The sequence below is a fragment of the Polypterus senegalus genome, chromosome 4 (genome assembly GCF_016835505.1).
Source record: "Polypterus senegalus isolate Bchr_013 chromosome 4, ASM1683550v1, whole genome shotgun sequence".
NCBI classification, from domain to species: Eukaryota; Metazoa; Chordata; class Cladistia; order Polypteriformes; family Polypteridae; genus Polypterus; species Polypterus senegalus.
The window spans coordinates 77,889,222-77,906,355 of NC_053157.1; the positions used below are offsets into that span (position 1 = coordinate 77,889,222).

General features: G+C 35.9%; 1 protein-coding gene across 1 annotated transcript in view; it reads left to right on the top strand.

The window, feature by feature from the left end:
* Positions 1-17,134, top strand: part of tusc3 (tumor suppressor candidate 3) — a 532,092-nt gene that overhangs the window by 385,517 nt on the left and 129,441 nt on the right. The window contains exon 7 of the mRNA XM_039750910.1: positions 14,928-14,991. Within this exon, the coding sequence (XP_039606844.1) occupies positions 14,928-14,991 (64 nt within the window). The remainder of the gene's footprint in view (positions 1-14,927; positions 14,992-17,134) is intronic.

Sequence of the window (17,134 nt, forward strand, 5' to 3'; positions counted from 1 at the left end):
GAACAGTAGCACTGCTTTGACGCTGGGTGCCACCAGTCTGCAAAACCGAGCGGAGAACTTGCGTACGACAGGGTATGAGGTACTGTGGAAATGTGCGTAGCTTTACGCCAAGTGTAGGCTTTATACATCGCGATTTGAATGTGGAAACGTTCTTACGCAACATTTCTGTGCGTATACACCGTTTATACATGAGACCCCAGGTGTCATTGAAAAAAAAGCAGGACAAAGCGAGGACAGAAATAAAAGACAGAGTAGAAAACAAAGTAAAATGTCATAAAGATGTTAAAAAACAAGGGGGCCAAACACATGCAGAGCAGGTTAGAGATAATGAAAACTAGAAAAGACTCATAAAAAAACGTAGGCGTGAAACACATGCAGAGCAAGATACAGAATATGAAAGCAGAAAAAAATGACAGTGTCAAAACAAAGAAAGTAAATATCGCATTAGCGCAAACAAAGAGAAATTATTACTCGGAGAAATAATGAAAAGGCAAATGAAGATCGAATATATGGACATAGGTTATATGTCAGAAGTATGTATATATTGTTTTGCTTTGAAGTTTAAGTCAGACAATTTCAAAAACAGCGTTTACCTCACATGCATTTATTGGTTACTTTGCAAAAAAATTATTAACTGCTGATGATGCAGATCATTTTGTCTGTGCTGAAATTCAAAACAGAGAAACCTATCCTGAATTATGATACAAAGTCATTAAATACATCTCAAGGACCTCATTTAAAAGATTCAGCATATTGGGATGTAAAAGATTTCAGATATTGTTTTTACCGAATTTCTGAAATAAAAGTGAAACTAGTGAAATAGCAACAATTCAAAGAAAAAAAAAATCTTAAAAATGTGTATCCGGAAAACCAAACACAGGGGTTGGCGAGCAGGGGGCGAAGCCCTCTAGTCTTCATAAAATGAATCATTAACAGATACCAATGAATGCATGTATTTCAGTTCTAATACATTTCATTATTACTGAAGTGTTAATAATAATCCTTTTCCATACATCAAAATATGTATTGTATGCATTGTACTGTATTGTATGTGAAGACTAGAGAAAGAAATTAGTCTAGTGTAATATAGTAACATCCAGTGCCTGTTTGCACCGCACAATTATTTTTATCAATTAAACATTTTATTATACATGATGTTATACCCTTACATTTGCACAACTAATCAGCTTGCAAGGAAATAATTCTATTAATTGCTGTTCATTAATTAATGTTTGAAAATCAAACATTCACCACCACATCTCATTTCTATGCCCAAACTTGCTGTTAAACTGTTTTTTGCAGCTTGTATATTAAATATCCTATGTGTTTCATCCATTGGTCACAGGGTGTTTGCTGAATCTGGAGAAAATGAACATCTATAGTTTTGAAGTTACATATCTTTTATGCTTATAATACTTTATTGAAATTCAGATATCATAATTCTTAACTGACCACGCTATAAGCTGTCCTTCAGCAGGGTCAGTAGGTCTTTGCCTTATTTAACACTGAATCTGTTTCTTGGGTTCATCAATGACATTTACCAATTACCAATACCAATTAATATTTAACATTATTATTTTCACTTTTAATTTTATTTGCTATAGCATTTTTAAACATTCTCATATATTACTATGTCTAAAATTTGGATATGATCCCCTATTACTATGTGGGGCGTCTCCCACCCTTGGGATCTGCCTCACATTACTGATTAGTCAGCTGACACACAAAGAAACACAGACTTTTAATAGACACAGACTTACAAATAATGACATATAAGGGCATCTGTTATCCCAGACCCTGAACAAGAGTATTTAATTTATCTGTCAACCAAAATACTCTTGTTTTATATCTAACTAGATTTATCCTACTTCATTCCCAAGTAGCTTACTTGGCTAAGGCAGAAGTTCTTTGGACAACATTCAGCACTCTGGAGAAAGCCACTTTTCACAAAAGACAGCCTCCACTGTCTCTTAACAGCAGCCTCCCATCTTTGCATTCAGTCATACACACTTAGCAATTGCTTCATTCTTTCAAACATCACCACATATTCTCATACATTGTTTTTAACAAAACATATTCTCATACTCACTTACATTTCTTTTACAATTGCACTTCATTTGCAGAGATCTCTATCACACACACTTCAAACTCACTCGAGGTTGTGCACTTAAACACTCATTGCCATTTATTCTTATATTTACTTATCACGACAATCAAACAACCTCTCAGGACACAACCTGGTAACTCAGCTTAATATGGCACTGGTCTCCAGATCAAGGAGACTCCATGACCAAGTCACTGGCAATCAAGGAAAAAATATTTCCATGGTGATCCGATTCTGCATCAGCAAGGACTGAATCCAATCATTGGGAAACCACACAGCACAGTTCCACAACAAGAAAGCTTTCCCAGAAAAAGCTACACAGTCACAGAGAATATACTAACTCGACAAGGAAAACATATAAACTTGAACTTTTACTTCCCATCACTGGGCAAGAGTGTTAACCACTGCGCCACCACATGTTCCATCGTAATAGTTCCTTAAACACACAACCTCCACACACACACATTATTATCTTTTACTATTATCAAAAGACCATTTTCCCTTTAAACTTGTTCAAGGTTTGAAAGGAAAAATGTTTCGCACGTTTACAACTAGTTTTAAATAAAAGTGGAGACATTTTCATTTCACCAGATACTTTAACCCAATTATATATCTTGTGGCAGCTGGCCCGGACACAGACAGGTAGACATCATTGGTTTCAACCCACACACGTTTATTTACAACTAATATATTTACAAAGGTGCACACACAACCCCAAACTTCCCCAAAGTCCAGGCCTTTCTCACACTGCCTTCTTCACCGCCTCCACTCCTCTCCACCAAGCTCTGTCCTTCTCCTCTCCCAACTCAAGCCCACGAATGGAGGGAGGCGGCCCTTTTTATACACACCCGGATGTGTTCTAGGTGCCTTCCGATTAGCTTCCATCAACACTCCCCAGTGTGGCGGAAGTACCGGCTGCGCACCCGGATGTCCCTAGTTGTCTTCCCCCCAGTATTTCCGAGTGTGGCGGAAGTGCTGAGGACCAGGCATTGGGGAGCCCCCTGGTGGGGACCATGGACCCCTATAGGGTTGAGCTTCTATGCTCTGTTTCTGTGGTCCCCAAAGCCACCAGGGTGGTCGCCCCCTTGAGGTCTGGAGGAGGCACAATCCCTCCTCTGGTCCTTCTGGGCATTCCGGCTAGGTGCCACCCCCAGCCGCTTGCCACATTATATATATATATACAGTAATTACACGCCGGGCCGGATGTGGCCCGCGGCCCTTGAGTTTGACACATATGGACTAAATAGAACTTGAAAAGATATATTTTTTCAAATGTGATCGCGCAAGTCAGATAGAGTTGATGCGCACTACAGCCTGCATGCCTCAATGAGTCATCCTCCCCTCGCTCTTACTTTTTTACCGTTCATCTAATGAATACACTGAGTATGGCTTTACCAAAACAATCATTGATGGCGAATAAAGTATCCATTATTCGAGTATGTAGATCGGGATATATATATACATATATACTGTATATACCCGCGTATCGCAGCGGAGAAGTAGTGTGTTAAAAAGCTAGAAAAAGAAAAGGGAACATTTTAAAAATAACGTAACATGACTGACAATATACAGTATTTGTTTTGTGAGTGTTACTGAGTGTTGCTGTCATCGAGGATTTGATTATCATTATTTCTTTCAATCAGGTTCGTATTTGTAGGATGTGTTGTGTTCAAGTTACATTCCGTGTTTGTCAATCGTTGTAAAGATGACAGGTTTCATTCATCGATTCGTTTCTTACTGCATCAATAAACAGCTCGTCTTCTTCTTTATCTGAGACCTGACACACTGCATGCACGGGTTTTTTTTACACTGTCTTCCTTTAGCGGGACATTGACTTTTTCCACCGTGTGCTTTGTTTCCGCAGTAGCTGGATTTATGAATATGCTTATCAGACGCTTCATATTTTTTGCTGCCTTTTCAATTGTGTAATTCGGTTTTGTTCAGCTCTTTGGAACTGTTGCTTTTATCTGTGCACTGCGCCAGTTCACGTGAGCCGCCGGTGTACATGCATCGAAGGTTCCCAGCTGTGCTGGTGCCATCTCGTGCTATGTCCATAGCTGTATTTAATGTTACCTTAGTCCTGGCACTTAAAACTTTCTCTCGCAGTTTCGCTGAGTTTGTGTCAAACACCACCCTGACCATCTCATCTTCCTCTCCATAAGCACAGTCCTTCACCCGTGAATATTTACCCGTGGCAGTTTGCTATTGGATTGCCGCTGACGGACGGCCTTATATGGGCAGGCACTAAATTACAAACGCCAGCGGCAGCCTGTCTATGAACTTAATTTAAAGTGTAGGTTTACATCGTGCTTTGTTTCCAAGTAGCAGAACTCATGAATATGGTTGTATATGTCACTTTCGCCGCTTCTTTTGTTTCACTGCCTTCTCAATTATATAATGCATGTTTTCTTCAGCGCTTTTTTGAGGTCTTCCTGGTTTTCTATGTGCTGCGTGATTACGTGGGAGGCGTGATGATGTCACACGAAACTCCGCCCCACGGCGTTGAAGCTCATCTCCATTACAGTAAATGGAGAAAACTGCTTCCAGTTATGACCATTACGCGTAGAATTTCGATATAAAACCTGCCCAACTTTTGTAAGGAAGCTGTAAGGAATGAACCTGCCAAATTTCAGCCTTCCACCCACACGGGAAGTTGGAGAATTAGTGATGAGTCAGTGAGTGAGTGAGTCAGTGAGTGAGTGAGTGAGTGAGTGAGTGAGGGCTTTGCCTTTTATTAGTATATATATATATATATATATATATATATATATATATATATATATATATATATGATCATATTTCTTTATGTTTTATCCAATGAATACCTTCCTAAAGTATGGCCGAAACTCACAGGAACGTAAATTACAGACATGCTTCTCATTGGAAAGTTAACACCAATTTTTATTTGTTCTTTTTCCAATTTAAGTCAGAGCTCTTTATATTTTAGTGTTATTTGTGTACACATTCTTTTTAACACTAGCTTATTTAAACAATACTTTGCAAATAATATCAATAGTTTCTTAGTTTCTGTGTGTTTTCGATTCCCTGCAGGATGGCATATTAACATTTTTAAAACACATTTCATGACACTTATCAGTGTTGGGGGTTGCTGCATTAACCTTTGAGTAGCGTGTGGGAGCAACAGCTGCACAGCTCATAAACTATCTTTTTAATGCGTGGACGATTCACGTATTTTGGATTATATCAGGCTGCTAGTATGCCGGTACTTAGTGCCCTGAAGTTGCTCTGTTTTAAGTGATTGACTGCCAGCCCCCTGCTGCACAGGAGACTCATCGGACAACAAGGTAACATAACGCATGCCTGCATGCATCAACTCTGCAGTTGTTCATAACTTTACAAAGCATTATTTCTAATGGTTCCCCAACACTGCACTTATTTTCTCTAGCAGGCTTTGGACATCCATAAGGCGGCTGTTTTTTTTTTCCATAACTGCCTCCCTCCACTATCTCGCAGTGAAGATTCTAGTTCAAATTAATTGTACCAGCAATATACCAGATAATGGATGTCACAAGCTAGACTAGAACTTCCCCAATTTTACCTTCTTGCCCCGGAGCTCTGACCCAATCAAGTTTCAAGACCGCCCCTTTCCCTGTTAAGAGATTGACCTCTCCTTCCAGTTTGGGTGCCAGTCTATTGGAGTAGTAATCTAGCCCAGGGTATCCATGACTGTGTGCACAACCATCCTGGTGTCCTCAATACCTGGCCAGTCCCTTCCATGCCGACATTATCAGAAGCATATTTTTTAAATATATGTATACATTATATATATATATATATATATGATAGGTTAGTCATTTAGCCCCCAATCCTGTTCGTAACGCCAGTTTCAGTGATAATCAGCATCATTTCGGTTACCCACTAGGTGTCAGCTGAACCTTCTAGTAAATTTAGATGTTTCATTAACTAAAGTTTAATGATTGATAACAATTCGGAGGCACATCAAAAGCACACACCCTTTCTTAGAAGTAGGCATCAGACAATACATTCAATCCATGATACAATTTATATTGCAATTCAGGCTACAAAATTCAGCATTCCTACTGTATGGAATTGTCTTAAAAAGGTATATTTAATGTTAAAAGAAATAAACTAAGACATTTTGAAACTTAAAATAGTCATATATTATTATACATTAATTAATCAAAGCACTGCAAAATTGAATCAAGGCAGTGCACAAATACTTACATTTTTATGTAAAGTTCTTTTTTTTAATGAATATAAAATAATGGGGAAATATAAATATGTGCTGTGCAGTAACATAATACAATTTAAATATTTCAAATTTAAATGTAACTTCTTGTTTTCTTTGTTATTATTAGACTACAAACTTGTACACAAACAAACAATTCAATACAATGGTTTCCCTTGTACTGTCTGCTTGAATACCTTACTACTGACTGGATTTATGAATGACTATAATGTCTTATTTATTTTTAAGAAAATGAGCATGTCCACATTTTCCATTTGAATTTTGGACTTCTCTGCTCTCACCATATCCAGTTGAAAACACCCACTCACGGGGAACAGACATAACAGAGATAGATGTTTGACTGGTCCAGAGAAACAAGCATTGGAAATTTGGTTGTAATCTCTCTCCACCAAACTAGAGTAGTGCTACTGAAATAAATACAAGATTTGCTGCTGCATAATTTCACCTCACTATACAACAGGCCTGCCTTAATCCAGTAGTTACGCTGACCCATTTCAAGAATTTAGCATATTTCAAGGCAAAACCTTTCTCAGAAAATTACATTTATTCACATTTGGGCTTTCAGTGAATAGCATGTTAGCATGCATGCATTGTAGCAATCAAAGCTCTTAATCTTTATCTTAAATTACACGTTTCTATAACATTCAGGGTCTGATGAATGCCCTGTATGCTCCTTTTCCTTTAATGATATGTCTTTCTCAGTTAAGCACTCACTACTGTGATTTTCCACAATGACCATCAATGTGTATCTTTTGGTTTAATACTTTTTAATAAATACAACTATTATTTACTTTCTTCTTTAATCATGGTGCCAGATAGTGGTGATGAGTGGCAGGTTGGTTGAACATTCAAGTAAAAATTTTAATAAACTCTGCACAAGACACATTACTGCTACTATTACTACTACTACTGTTACTTCTGGTACTATTATATGTATTAGTAATATACATTATCCAAAACAGGCACTCCATGGGGTAGTGTGAGGAGACTTATGTTGTACTGTACTCACTGTTCAAATATGATGCTGTGGTCTAGCACAGCTCCAGTTCCATCATTAAATTTATGGATATCAACACCATCGTAGGCCTGTCTACCCATAGCATTGAGGCTACTTACAGAAAAGAGATTTGCTTTGTGACACAGTGGTTTAAGGACAAAAAGTCTCTTCCTTAATGTCAACAAAACCAAGGAGATAGGCATTTAGCTCAGGTAAAAGGAGGCAGATTATATTTGCATCTCTGTATCAGAAAGGCAACAGTTTTACATTTCTAGGATGTCCCATTACTGATTATCTGAGGTGGGCACATCACATCTCAGGTATAGCCAAGAAGGACAACCAAAACTTTCCTTTGAAATTTGGAGAAAACCTGGGTATCTTCATCTGTTCTGACCAGCTGCTAGAGGTGATATGGCATAGTCTCAGAATAGGACTACACAGGTTTGTGGATGGTGGTGAAGCTGGCAATCCTTAATTTCCAACAAAATACTTGGCTAACAAGGTCAGTAGTGAACACAGCATACTGACTGCAAAAAATGCTTTGGCAAATCTTGCCCATCAATACCATTCATAGATTAATTTAAGGTTTACAATTTTGCCCAAAACATAAACAGATTAAATATGAGTATTTGTAAAATAATTCCAGTACAACTTTAATAATGAACAGTTTATCTTGCTTACTTAGGCTACGACATGGCTCTCTATCTTAGTATGTTTATTGGTTGCTGCTCCAATGTGGTCCAGTATGGCCCTTTGATAGAATGGATGGATTGAGTCTCTTTTTCAGTCCATAATTTAAGTCCATCTTAAGGTCCTTGACAAGCCTCTTCCACCAATAGGGGTCTGGTGTATCAGCTTTCCCTTGGACACTACTCGGCCTCTATTCCATCCCTGGCCTTTCATCTTGTCCACTGCATTCACCTAGCCTGTCCTCTTGGAAGGAGAAGGGGTGCTTATACTTCTAAAACGTGTCCTTTGTCTGTAAGCTTACAAATTCTGTGTACAACTAAATAAATGCAGTAGTTCCACTTTTAGTGGGGTTGCGGGTTATACTGAATTACTCTTAGACAATCAGTTACAATCAGATTGATGCAGAAGTTTTATTTCTTCATAAACACAATAAATTGCACACCCCAAAGTAGAACCTGACAAATGTTCTTATTCATGATAGCATTCCTAAAAACTGGGTGTTTACGGCTTGTAACTTAATTAAACACAATCATTCTTACCAGTGAAACTTGCCAGTGCACACACATACCAATCAGCCACAACTTTAAAATTAACGCCACAATACAGCTGAATGTGTTCTGTGACATGTGACACCAAGATATTAGCAGCTGATATTTTAAGCTGTTCTGTGGGATCAGTTCAGATGAAATAGCCTCCACACTCCACGAGACTTATGTGTCTATTATTCTGTTCCCATTTCAATGGATATACTACTTTAGACAATTTTTGGTAGGTACTAACCACTGCCTTTCAGGAACTCTCCATAAGACCTGCTGTTTTGTAGATACTCTGACCCAGTCATCTAGTCATCACAATTTATCCATTGTCAAAGTCACTCAGATTCTTACTCTTGCCCATTTTTTTCTTCCCCCAAAGCAACACCTTCTAGAACTGACTGTTTACTTGCTGCCTAATATATTCCACCCCTTGACATTTGCTATTGTAACAAGATAATGTTACTCAGTTCAGCTGTCAATGGTTTTAAAGCTATGGCTGATCGGTGTATATATTGTGGACCACCAGGGCACGTACAGCCGCCCTAACCCAGACACAGACAGGCAGGATACAAATTGTTACACAGCACACCTTTATTTATAGGTGGGGAATTAATTTCTTTGCTCCCAACAAGAACACAATTTCCACAAGACAAAGCACAGTCTTTTCCTTCTCTTTTCCTCTCTACCTCCACTTCTTTGCCAGCAAGCCTCATCCACTTCCTCCTGACTTTGGCTCCTCGAATGGAGTGAAGCAGCTACTTTTATTCTGCTCCTGGAAGTGATCCAGGTGGTTCTTCAGTATTACCTGGCATCACTCCCAGGTGTGGTGGAAGTCCATTGTACATCTCTGCAGCTCCTCCTGGCAGCTCCCAAGGAACCCAACCGGGCTGTGCCAAACTTCCAGCGTGCCGTGCGGGAATCCATGGTGCCACAGCCACCCAGGAGGGCTGCCCTCTAGTGTCCCAGGGGAGGTAGTAACTCGGAGATTCTCTCTCTCCCAGTCCTTCCATCGAGCTGGCTTCCCAGCCAGGTAATGGCCAGGCCTGCCCATCACAATATGTATGGCTACTGTCAGAAAGCTGTTTCTTTTTTTAAAACATTCAATTTAGGCTCATTACCTAAAGACATTATAACTTAGTAGTTTTTTAAAAAAAAAGCAAGATATTACAAATAACAGGCTACAAAGTGAAACAATAGGTAAAAGAACATTATTTTGTGCAGTCCTTTTAAAACACTTCATTTCTTTTCATTCTTGAACATAATTTTAATCTTCACTTCAACAGTAATGTGAATATCCTTGAATCTGAATCACATTGTGATGGTTATCACTATAGATGTTATATAAAAGATGGATTGGATAATTTGTCATTTTATTTGCAACGGCAATGTGATTCTTTGTGTAGGAAATGTATTATGATTTCAATATTGCATTTCTAAACTTCACATTCTTTGATGTAATAAATACTTTTGTATTGTAGAATACATTTCCAGAATATCAAATGAGAAAAATCTGATAGATACTCATTTGTTACATTATATTTAAACTCTTTGACTTTCGGAGATAGTTTTCAAACATTTTAAAAACATCATGTATGCATTACTGGCATATTATAAGGCCAAATGCACTTTCCACTCACATTTATGTAATAAAAGTATGTTATGGAGTGTTTTCATTTTACAACATAGCAAATTGAAAAGCTTTGTAGTACTTGAACAAGAAAACAGTATTAGTTTGAACTATTCAAATATTCAATGATGCAATTAAGACTAAAGCATCATTTCTTTTCAGGGTTAATGAAAAACATTGATTTATCCTAATTTAAAGCATATTTTCTTTTTCGGAACATGGTTATAAGTATGTCTTCAGTTATGCCATAAGCTGTAAGAAAAATGTCTGCAATTTTTGCTTTTATATATAATTAATAAAGATCAAGCTTTGGTAAAATTGGAGTCATTATTTTATGTCTAATTGTAAAACAATTTATTGTTGAATTTCTTTTTTTATGAATCAAGTGCATATATTTTATAAAGCTACAAAAAGCTCTACATATCTCTGGCTAGGAGATGACTTTATGTAGGTTTCAGAAAGCACTAGTTAAGAAAGATGAGTATACTTCTAGATGCACAGTATAAAACCCTGCATGAAAATAAATAATTCAAAGAAAAAATCTATCTGCAGCTGATTTATATTTGCTTCATTGGTTTAAGGAATGGAAGATTTTGTTTACTAAGTGACAACATTAAGTAATCATATCGTATTAACAACATCAATCAATCAATCAACATTTATTTATATAGCACATATTCATACAAAAAAATGTAGCTCAAAGTGCTTTACAAAATGAATAGAAAAATAGAAGACACAATAAAAAATAAACATAAGTCAACATTAATTAACATAGAATAAGAGTAAGGTCCGATGGCCAGGGTGGACAGAAAAACAAAAAACTCCAAAGGCTGGAGAAAAAAATAAAATCTGTAGGGGTTCCAGACCAAGAGACCGCCCAGTCCCCTCTGGGCAATCTACCTAACATAAATCAAACAGTCCTCTTTGTATTTAGCGTTTTCATCGAAGGACCTGATGATGATGGTCACGTAGACTTCTGGCTTTCAGTCCATCAATGTTGGTGCATCATGATGCTTTGAGTAGGTGGTGGCGCAGGCCGCCACCACAAAGAAACCGGAAAAAGAAACAGAAGAGAGAGTAGGGGTCAGTACGGATTTTAGAGCCACTGTGAATAGTTATTATGAAGAATTGAACATACAGAGTATCAGTATTAAGTTAAAGTGAAGTTATAAAAAGGCCATGTTAAAGTAAAGTGTTTTCAGCAGTGTTTTAAATTGCTTCACTGTATTTGCCTGGCGAATTCCTATTGGCAGGCTATTCCAGATTTTAGGTGCATAACAGCAGAAGGCCGCCTCACCACTTCTTTTAAGTTTAGCTTTTGGAATTCTAAGGAGACACTCATTTGAAGATCTAAGGTTACGATTTGGAATATAACGTGTCAGGCATTCCGATATATAAGATGGAGCGAGATTATTTAAGGATTTATAAACCATAAGCAGTATTTTAAATTCAATCCTGAATGACACAGGCAACCAGTGTAGTGACATCAAAACTGGAGTAATATGTTCTGATTTTCTTTTCCCAGTTAGGATTCTAGCAGCTGCATTCTGCACTCGTTGAAAATGATTTATGTCTTTCTTGGGTAGTCCTGAGAGGAGTGCGTTACAGTAATCTAGTCTACTGAAAACAAAAGCGTGAATTAATTTCTCTGCATCTTTCAATGATATAAGAGGTCTAACTTTAGCTATGTTTCTTAAGTGAAAAAATGCTGTCCTAGTGGTCTGATGAATATGCGATTTAAAACATAAGCCGTATTAATTAACTTTGCTAAATTATATTACATACAGTACATTTTAACACATTAATTCTATTTTATTGCCAAGACTGTCTTAGTTTTACTTTAAATAATTTCAGAGTATTCCTGCTTTTTTTTTACTTGAATAAACTGGATGTGTCAAATAAGGTAGCTATAAAGCCACTCCAAGTACAAAGGTGGGAAATTAATTGTATAGAATTGGGTGTCCTAATTCTTTGACCTCACTTTGCAGTACAGTTTGAAACCTCTCCAACATGTTAGACTGCAGGAATCATAGGAGCAATGAAGGTTGTCTGGCCTGTTAAGTACAAATTGTCACAAATTGGACATCCGGGGACATTAGAGAAATTTTGGGAATCTCAGATAGCATTCCTTATTCTAGATTTGATTATAGAGATTGCCAATGAAGAAGCCCCATTGTGGGGTTTAAATGTTGTTTTCTGTTTGGTCTGCTGAACTTGTGTTAAAAATGTAATGACAAAAAGAAAAAACAGCCTCATAAGTGGAAGGATCCATCAATTTTTGGCTTGTAAAAACATACAGAGCAAACAAAGATTTTTTATAAAATAAAATGATTTGTTTTAAATGCTCTGTAGCACAAGGAAGCTTCAATTAGTACAAAAGACACAGAAGAAGTTGCCTTTCTAAAAATAGTCATTCCAGTTGCAAACAAGTTGCAATACACAAAACCAGGGGAAGGGCAAAAAACAGAATATAGAGGTATAAAATATCCAAGAAATCCACAAGCATAATAACCTAATCACAAGAACTTACTACCACCACCACCACATGCAAAATGTTCATGAAAAAGCACATGATAGACAGTGCTTAACATCTGAAGCTACATATAGAAGGTGCTTATTAGCTATTAGCATATTTCTTTCTAAGGGCATATAACCTAAATCTTTGTAAATGATAGCAAGTCAATGCCAGCTCAAACATTAAAGTAACTTATAATCAATTCATAGCTTACAGTAAAACCAATATTTAAATATTAATAATAATTTGGAGTCACATTAAGAGATCTGCACTCTTATTCCACTGTTGGTTAAGTGGTGTGACAACTGTAGCTTAAAAGGCTTGTGAAATAAACCAATAAAATATTAACCTTAAATAAATGCATAAAGTAATAGCCTGCTAAAAAGGCCTACACATAGAAACTAAATGATTAATGATAAAAACATATACAAAAGAACAAAATATTAACAAAAAAAAAAGAATTTGAACCCCAGCCAGGGGAGGATTTCTGCCTGAAACATAATAAAGAGAGATTCAGAAGTGGGTGAGGATATTTTGTGCTTGTGGCATCGTGGTCTTGGGGTATAGGTAGAAGCATTCCACTAACTTGTAAGGAACATACACTTGTACGCTGAGGCTTGGTCTGCTACTTTTTCTTTTACCTTTGTGCTCTCCCTTTATTCATCCTCCAATTATGTTTTTTTTAAACAAATAAACCAGTTTTTGTTGCAAACTATGGTGGCTCAGGAGGGTCCCATCACAACATATTGTACATAACTTCCCTCTTATCTTGCTTGCTAAGCTTCATTTTTGTATTTGTCTTGATTAGATGATTAAATTATTTGCTATAGGCTATACTTTGAACAGGTAAAACTTAGAATCTGAGCAATAGGAAGGGATTGTACAGTATGCAAATAGTTATAATTGACGTGATATTCCACATCTTTATCCCCCGTCTGACTGTGGAGTTTAATAGCTGATAAAAGGAAATCAACATCTTAATTAAAGAAAGAAACATCCTTTGATAAAAAAAAAAACCTTTGTAAGTTAGTAATCAGGCAGGAGAAAAGCTTGTCCATCTGTGTCATTTATTACTCTTCAGCTAATGCTTGAACAAGGAGCATTCTTGTACAGCATGATCAGAATCGTCAGAGAAACAAAGGATACAGGTTAATTTTATAAACAATTGAATTTACATACAGTGTCACTCAATGCATACATTTATTCTGGTTGGTTCTTTGGTTTGCACCTAAGTGATCTATATAAAATAAAAGTCTATGTTACTATATGCTTATTATTGTTATATCCTTTGGGTTGAGCCACCACCCTTGAAATTTCTGTGTATATATAAACTGTCCAGTCTTATTGAATACAGGTCATCTGATCTCTTAATCATCTTTCAGTACATTTTGTGTATTAAATGTATGTCCCTGTTGTTCACTTTACCTTTATCTGGTTTCCTGATATGCCTGAACAGGCTTCTGACATGTATTACTCCTTTATGCTATTTCTTTAAGATGAATGCAATATTACCCTAAAATTATTCTTCCACAGGTGGTTCAGACATCAGTTGATAATATTACATGGATCAATTCTGAGGGAAATGTACCAAGCCCAGCTTCTGGGATGGTATCCAGGACACAATGGAAAAATGTTATGTTCAGTTTGGTTCAAAATTCTCATAAGGTTCTAGTTGCTGGGAATTGGAAATATAGGTTTGGACTGCTTAGCCTTTTACCACCAAGATGCTTAGCGACACAGATGAGAGCTTAGCATTTGCATTATTAACCATGAAATGGGTCGCTCTGTCTTGTACATTACCTGTTTGTTTTTTATAATTAGAATTATTTCCAGCAATCATGTGAGGACTTTTATACATAGTATGCTTGTTGAACTTTAAATTAGAATTTTGCCAATTTTGTGTATAGACGTAGCCAAACACTTTTGTCCATAAAAACACAAGAGCTTTTATTCAACATAATACTACTGTGATGGAAAAAAAAGTATAATGCAAGAGTAAAGCAAAAAGTACAAATCCAATAATGATTTTTTTAATGATAGTGTTATTGTAAATAAAAGATCATGTGCAAATTCTGTTACTTTTTACCAATAAAATCATTACTGATTTTACAAATGAATCATTACTGATTAATGAGTAAGTGTATTTATAGACTGCTGGTTGTTTGATATTGAATCCTAAATAGCATTTTAACATTCACTTTCATGGTTTGTTTGCCTTTTCTTACAGAGTTATATCCATGGGAGCAGCCAGGCCCAATTTGTTGCAGAATCTCACATCATATTGCTACTGAGTATCCTTTACAACTTAAAAATTCTTTGACATTAGCATAAGTATGAACATTACATATTTATTTTCATTTTTATTCTTTGGAAAGAAGAAGACTTACTTATTGGATGTTAATCATCAGAACATAAATATGTAGCATTTATTTTTAATTCTTTAATTGCAGTGTGCAAATAGTTTGCTCAGTGCAAATTTTGTTATGCTGAATCGCAACATGCATTACATATATTTATTTATTAGTGTGTTGGAGCTGTGTTCAAATTCCAGTCACGCTAAAATAATGACCACTAATATGGTCATTGGGTTTCCCTGCGTAATCTGTGTAAGGTCTCATGCTTAGTTATATACTATTGAAAATAAATGTGACAATATAAAGAGAAAAATCATTTTTTAAAGGCAGACTTCCAGTGAAATCAAAGTACTTATGTATTATTTTTTATCTTTTTATAGCCTAAGAGAGAGTGCAAAAATGTATTCACACAAAAGTGTTTGTCAGTCTCTTGTAAAACAGTTCAGTATGTCAGACATGAAAACTGATTAAAAAATCAAGACATACTTTATGACATGATAATGATGGTTTATAAACTGTGCAGAGTGCAAGCATGGCTTAAACAGACTACAATATATATGGAATATAAGATCTATGCTTTACTGTTGATTAGCACAGTTATAACTGTTGGAAGAAAATAATTACTTATCCATTCTATCAGCTTGTTTTTGATTTTCTTAATATGGTATAACCTAAAATAATACAAACATGCAGATCTATAAAAACTTTATTTAAATTCATCTAAAAATGCATTTTTTACATTAAATTGTATGGAAAAATGAAAACACACTTTAAATAAATTGAAGCAAATAAAAAATATAACTTAATTACTTGGCCTCCCAGAAAGACTATGTATGTAGTCTACAGCAGAAGTACAGTATTCTTTCTTTTGCTGTTTAGAGACCAGAACTGCTTGGAGATGCATAGCCCTTAATGAGTTAGGTTACAAAAAAGAAAGGAGATTTTTGTTTTATTTCAGAATCAAACAACAGAATCGACTAGTATTAGAAACACTTCGGTTACTGCTTTGATGTCTTTAATTGTAATTTGTATACTATGCAATATCAAGTTTTGCTTAAAATATACTGTATGATTTTAATTCCTCTGTCATTATATCTCACAAATGGCTTTTAGTGCTAATTTGAAATCAGCTACAAATAAAGCACAAAGTACCCAAAATTGATCTTACAAGTAAAGTTAGATGCTCCATGGAGGTGTCTGGTATTTGAGTATGAGTGTATTTTTGAGTGAGGCCGACAATGTCTAGGACTGTTTCCTGCCTAGCTCCAAGTGCTGCCAAGATAACCTAGAGAATGTTATTTTATAAACGCCTTGGTTTCAAGACTGACTCCTTCATATAAAAGTGTTTTAAATTTTTGTCTAGTTCCAGATCATGACAATGTTTCAAAACAGTTCAATATTTATTTCTAATTTATATAAATGTAGGTTAGAGATAAAGGTGCTGTTCCTTAATAGAGTGCAGCCTGATGATTTTGGACTTAGGATGATTTTTAATGATAAGCTAAATTAAGTTTTAGCAAATATTACATCACTGAGGCCCTGATTCCATATGTTTTTAGTTTTTCAGGTCTTCTTCCAGCTTTGTGACCTCTTATGCATAATTAGGAATGTCAGACCATATCAAACTGTTTTAGCATATAATGCCTAATTTGATTAATTCTAATTACGTTATAATTGTAGATATCAAAAATATAATTGTGAACACTGGCAATGACATTGTCAGGATTTGAACACAGCTGTTTTGGCAATAATGTTAACTGAGTCTTTGTCATATCAATTACATGGGAAGAAAGAATGTCAAATAAATTTCAACCTCGTTTAAAATAAAAAAACTGTTCTCTTCATCCAGCTACTGAGCATTTCACAGTAGACATCCCGCCTGTATATTTAAAATAAAAATTACACTTGATAGGTTATAATCAAGCAGACAACAAACACATATTTTCACAAATATTTTAGCTAAAAAAGTACTATGTGAAAAAACTCAATAATTTGTTCTGTATATGTTAATGAAAAAGCATTACTAGTAGAGTTGTCCATGCAGACTATTGAAGATTATATGTTGGTTCTATGTTAAAAT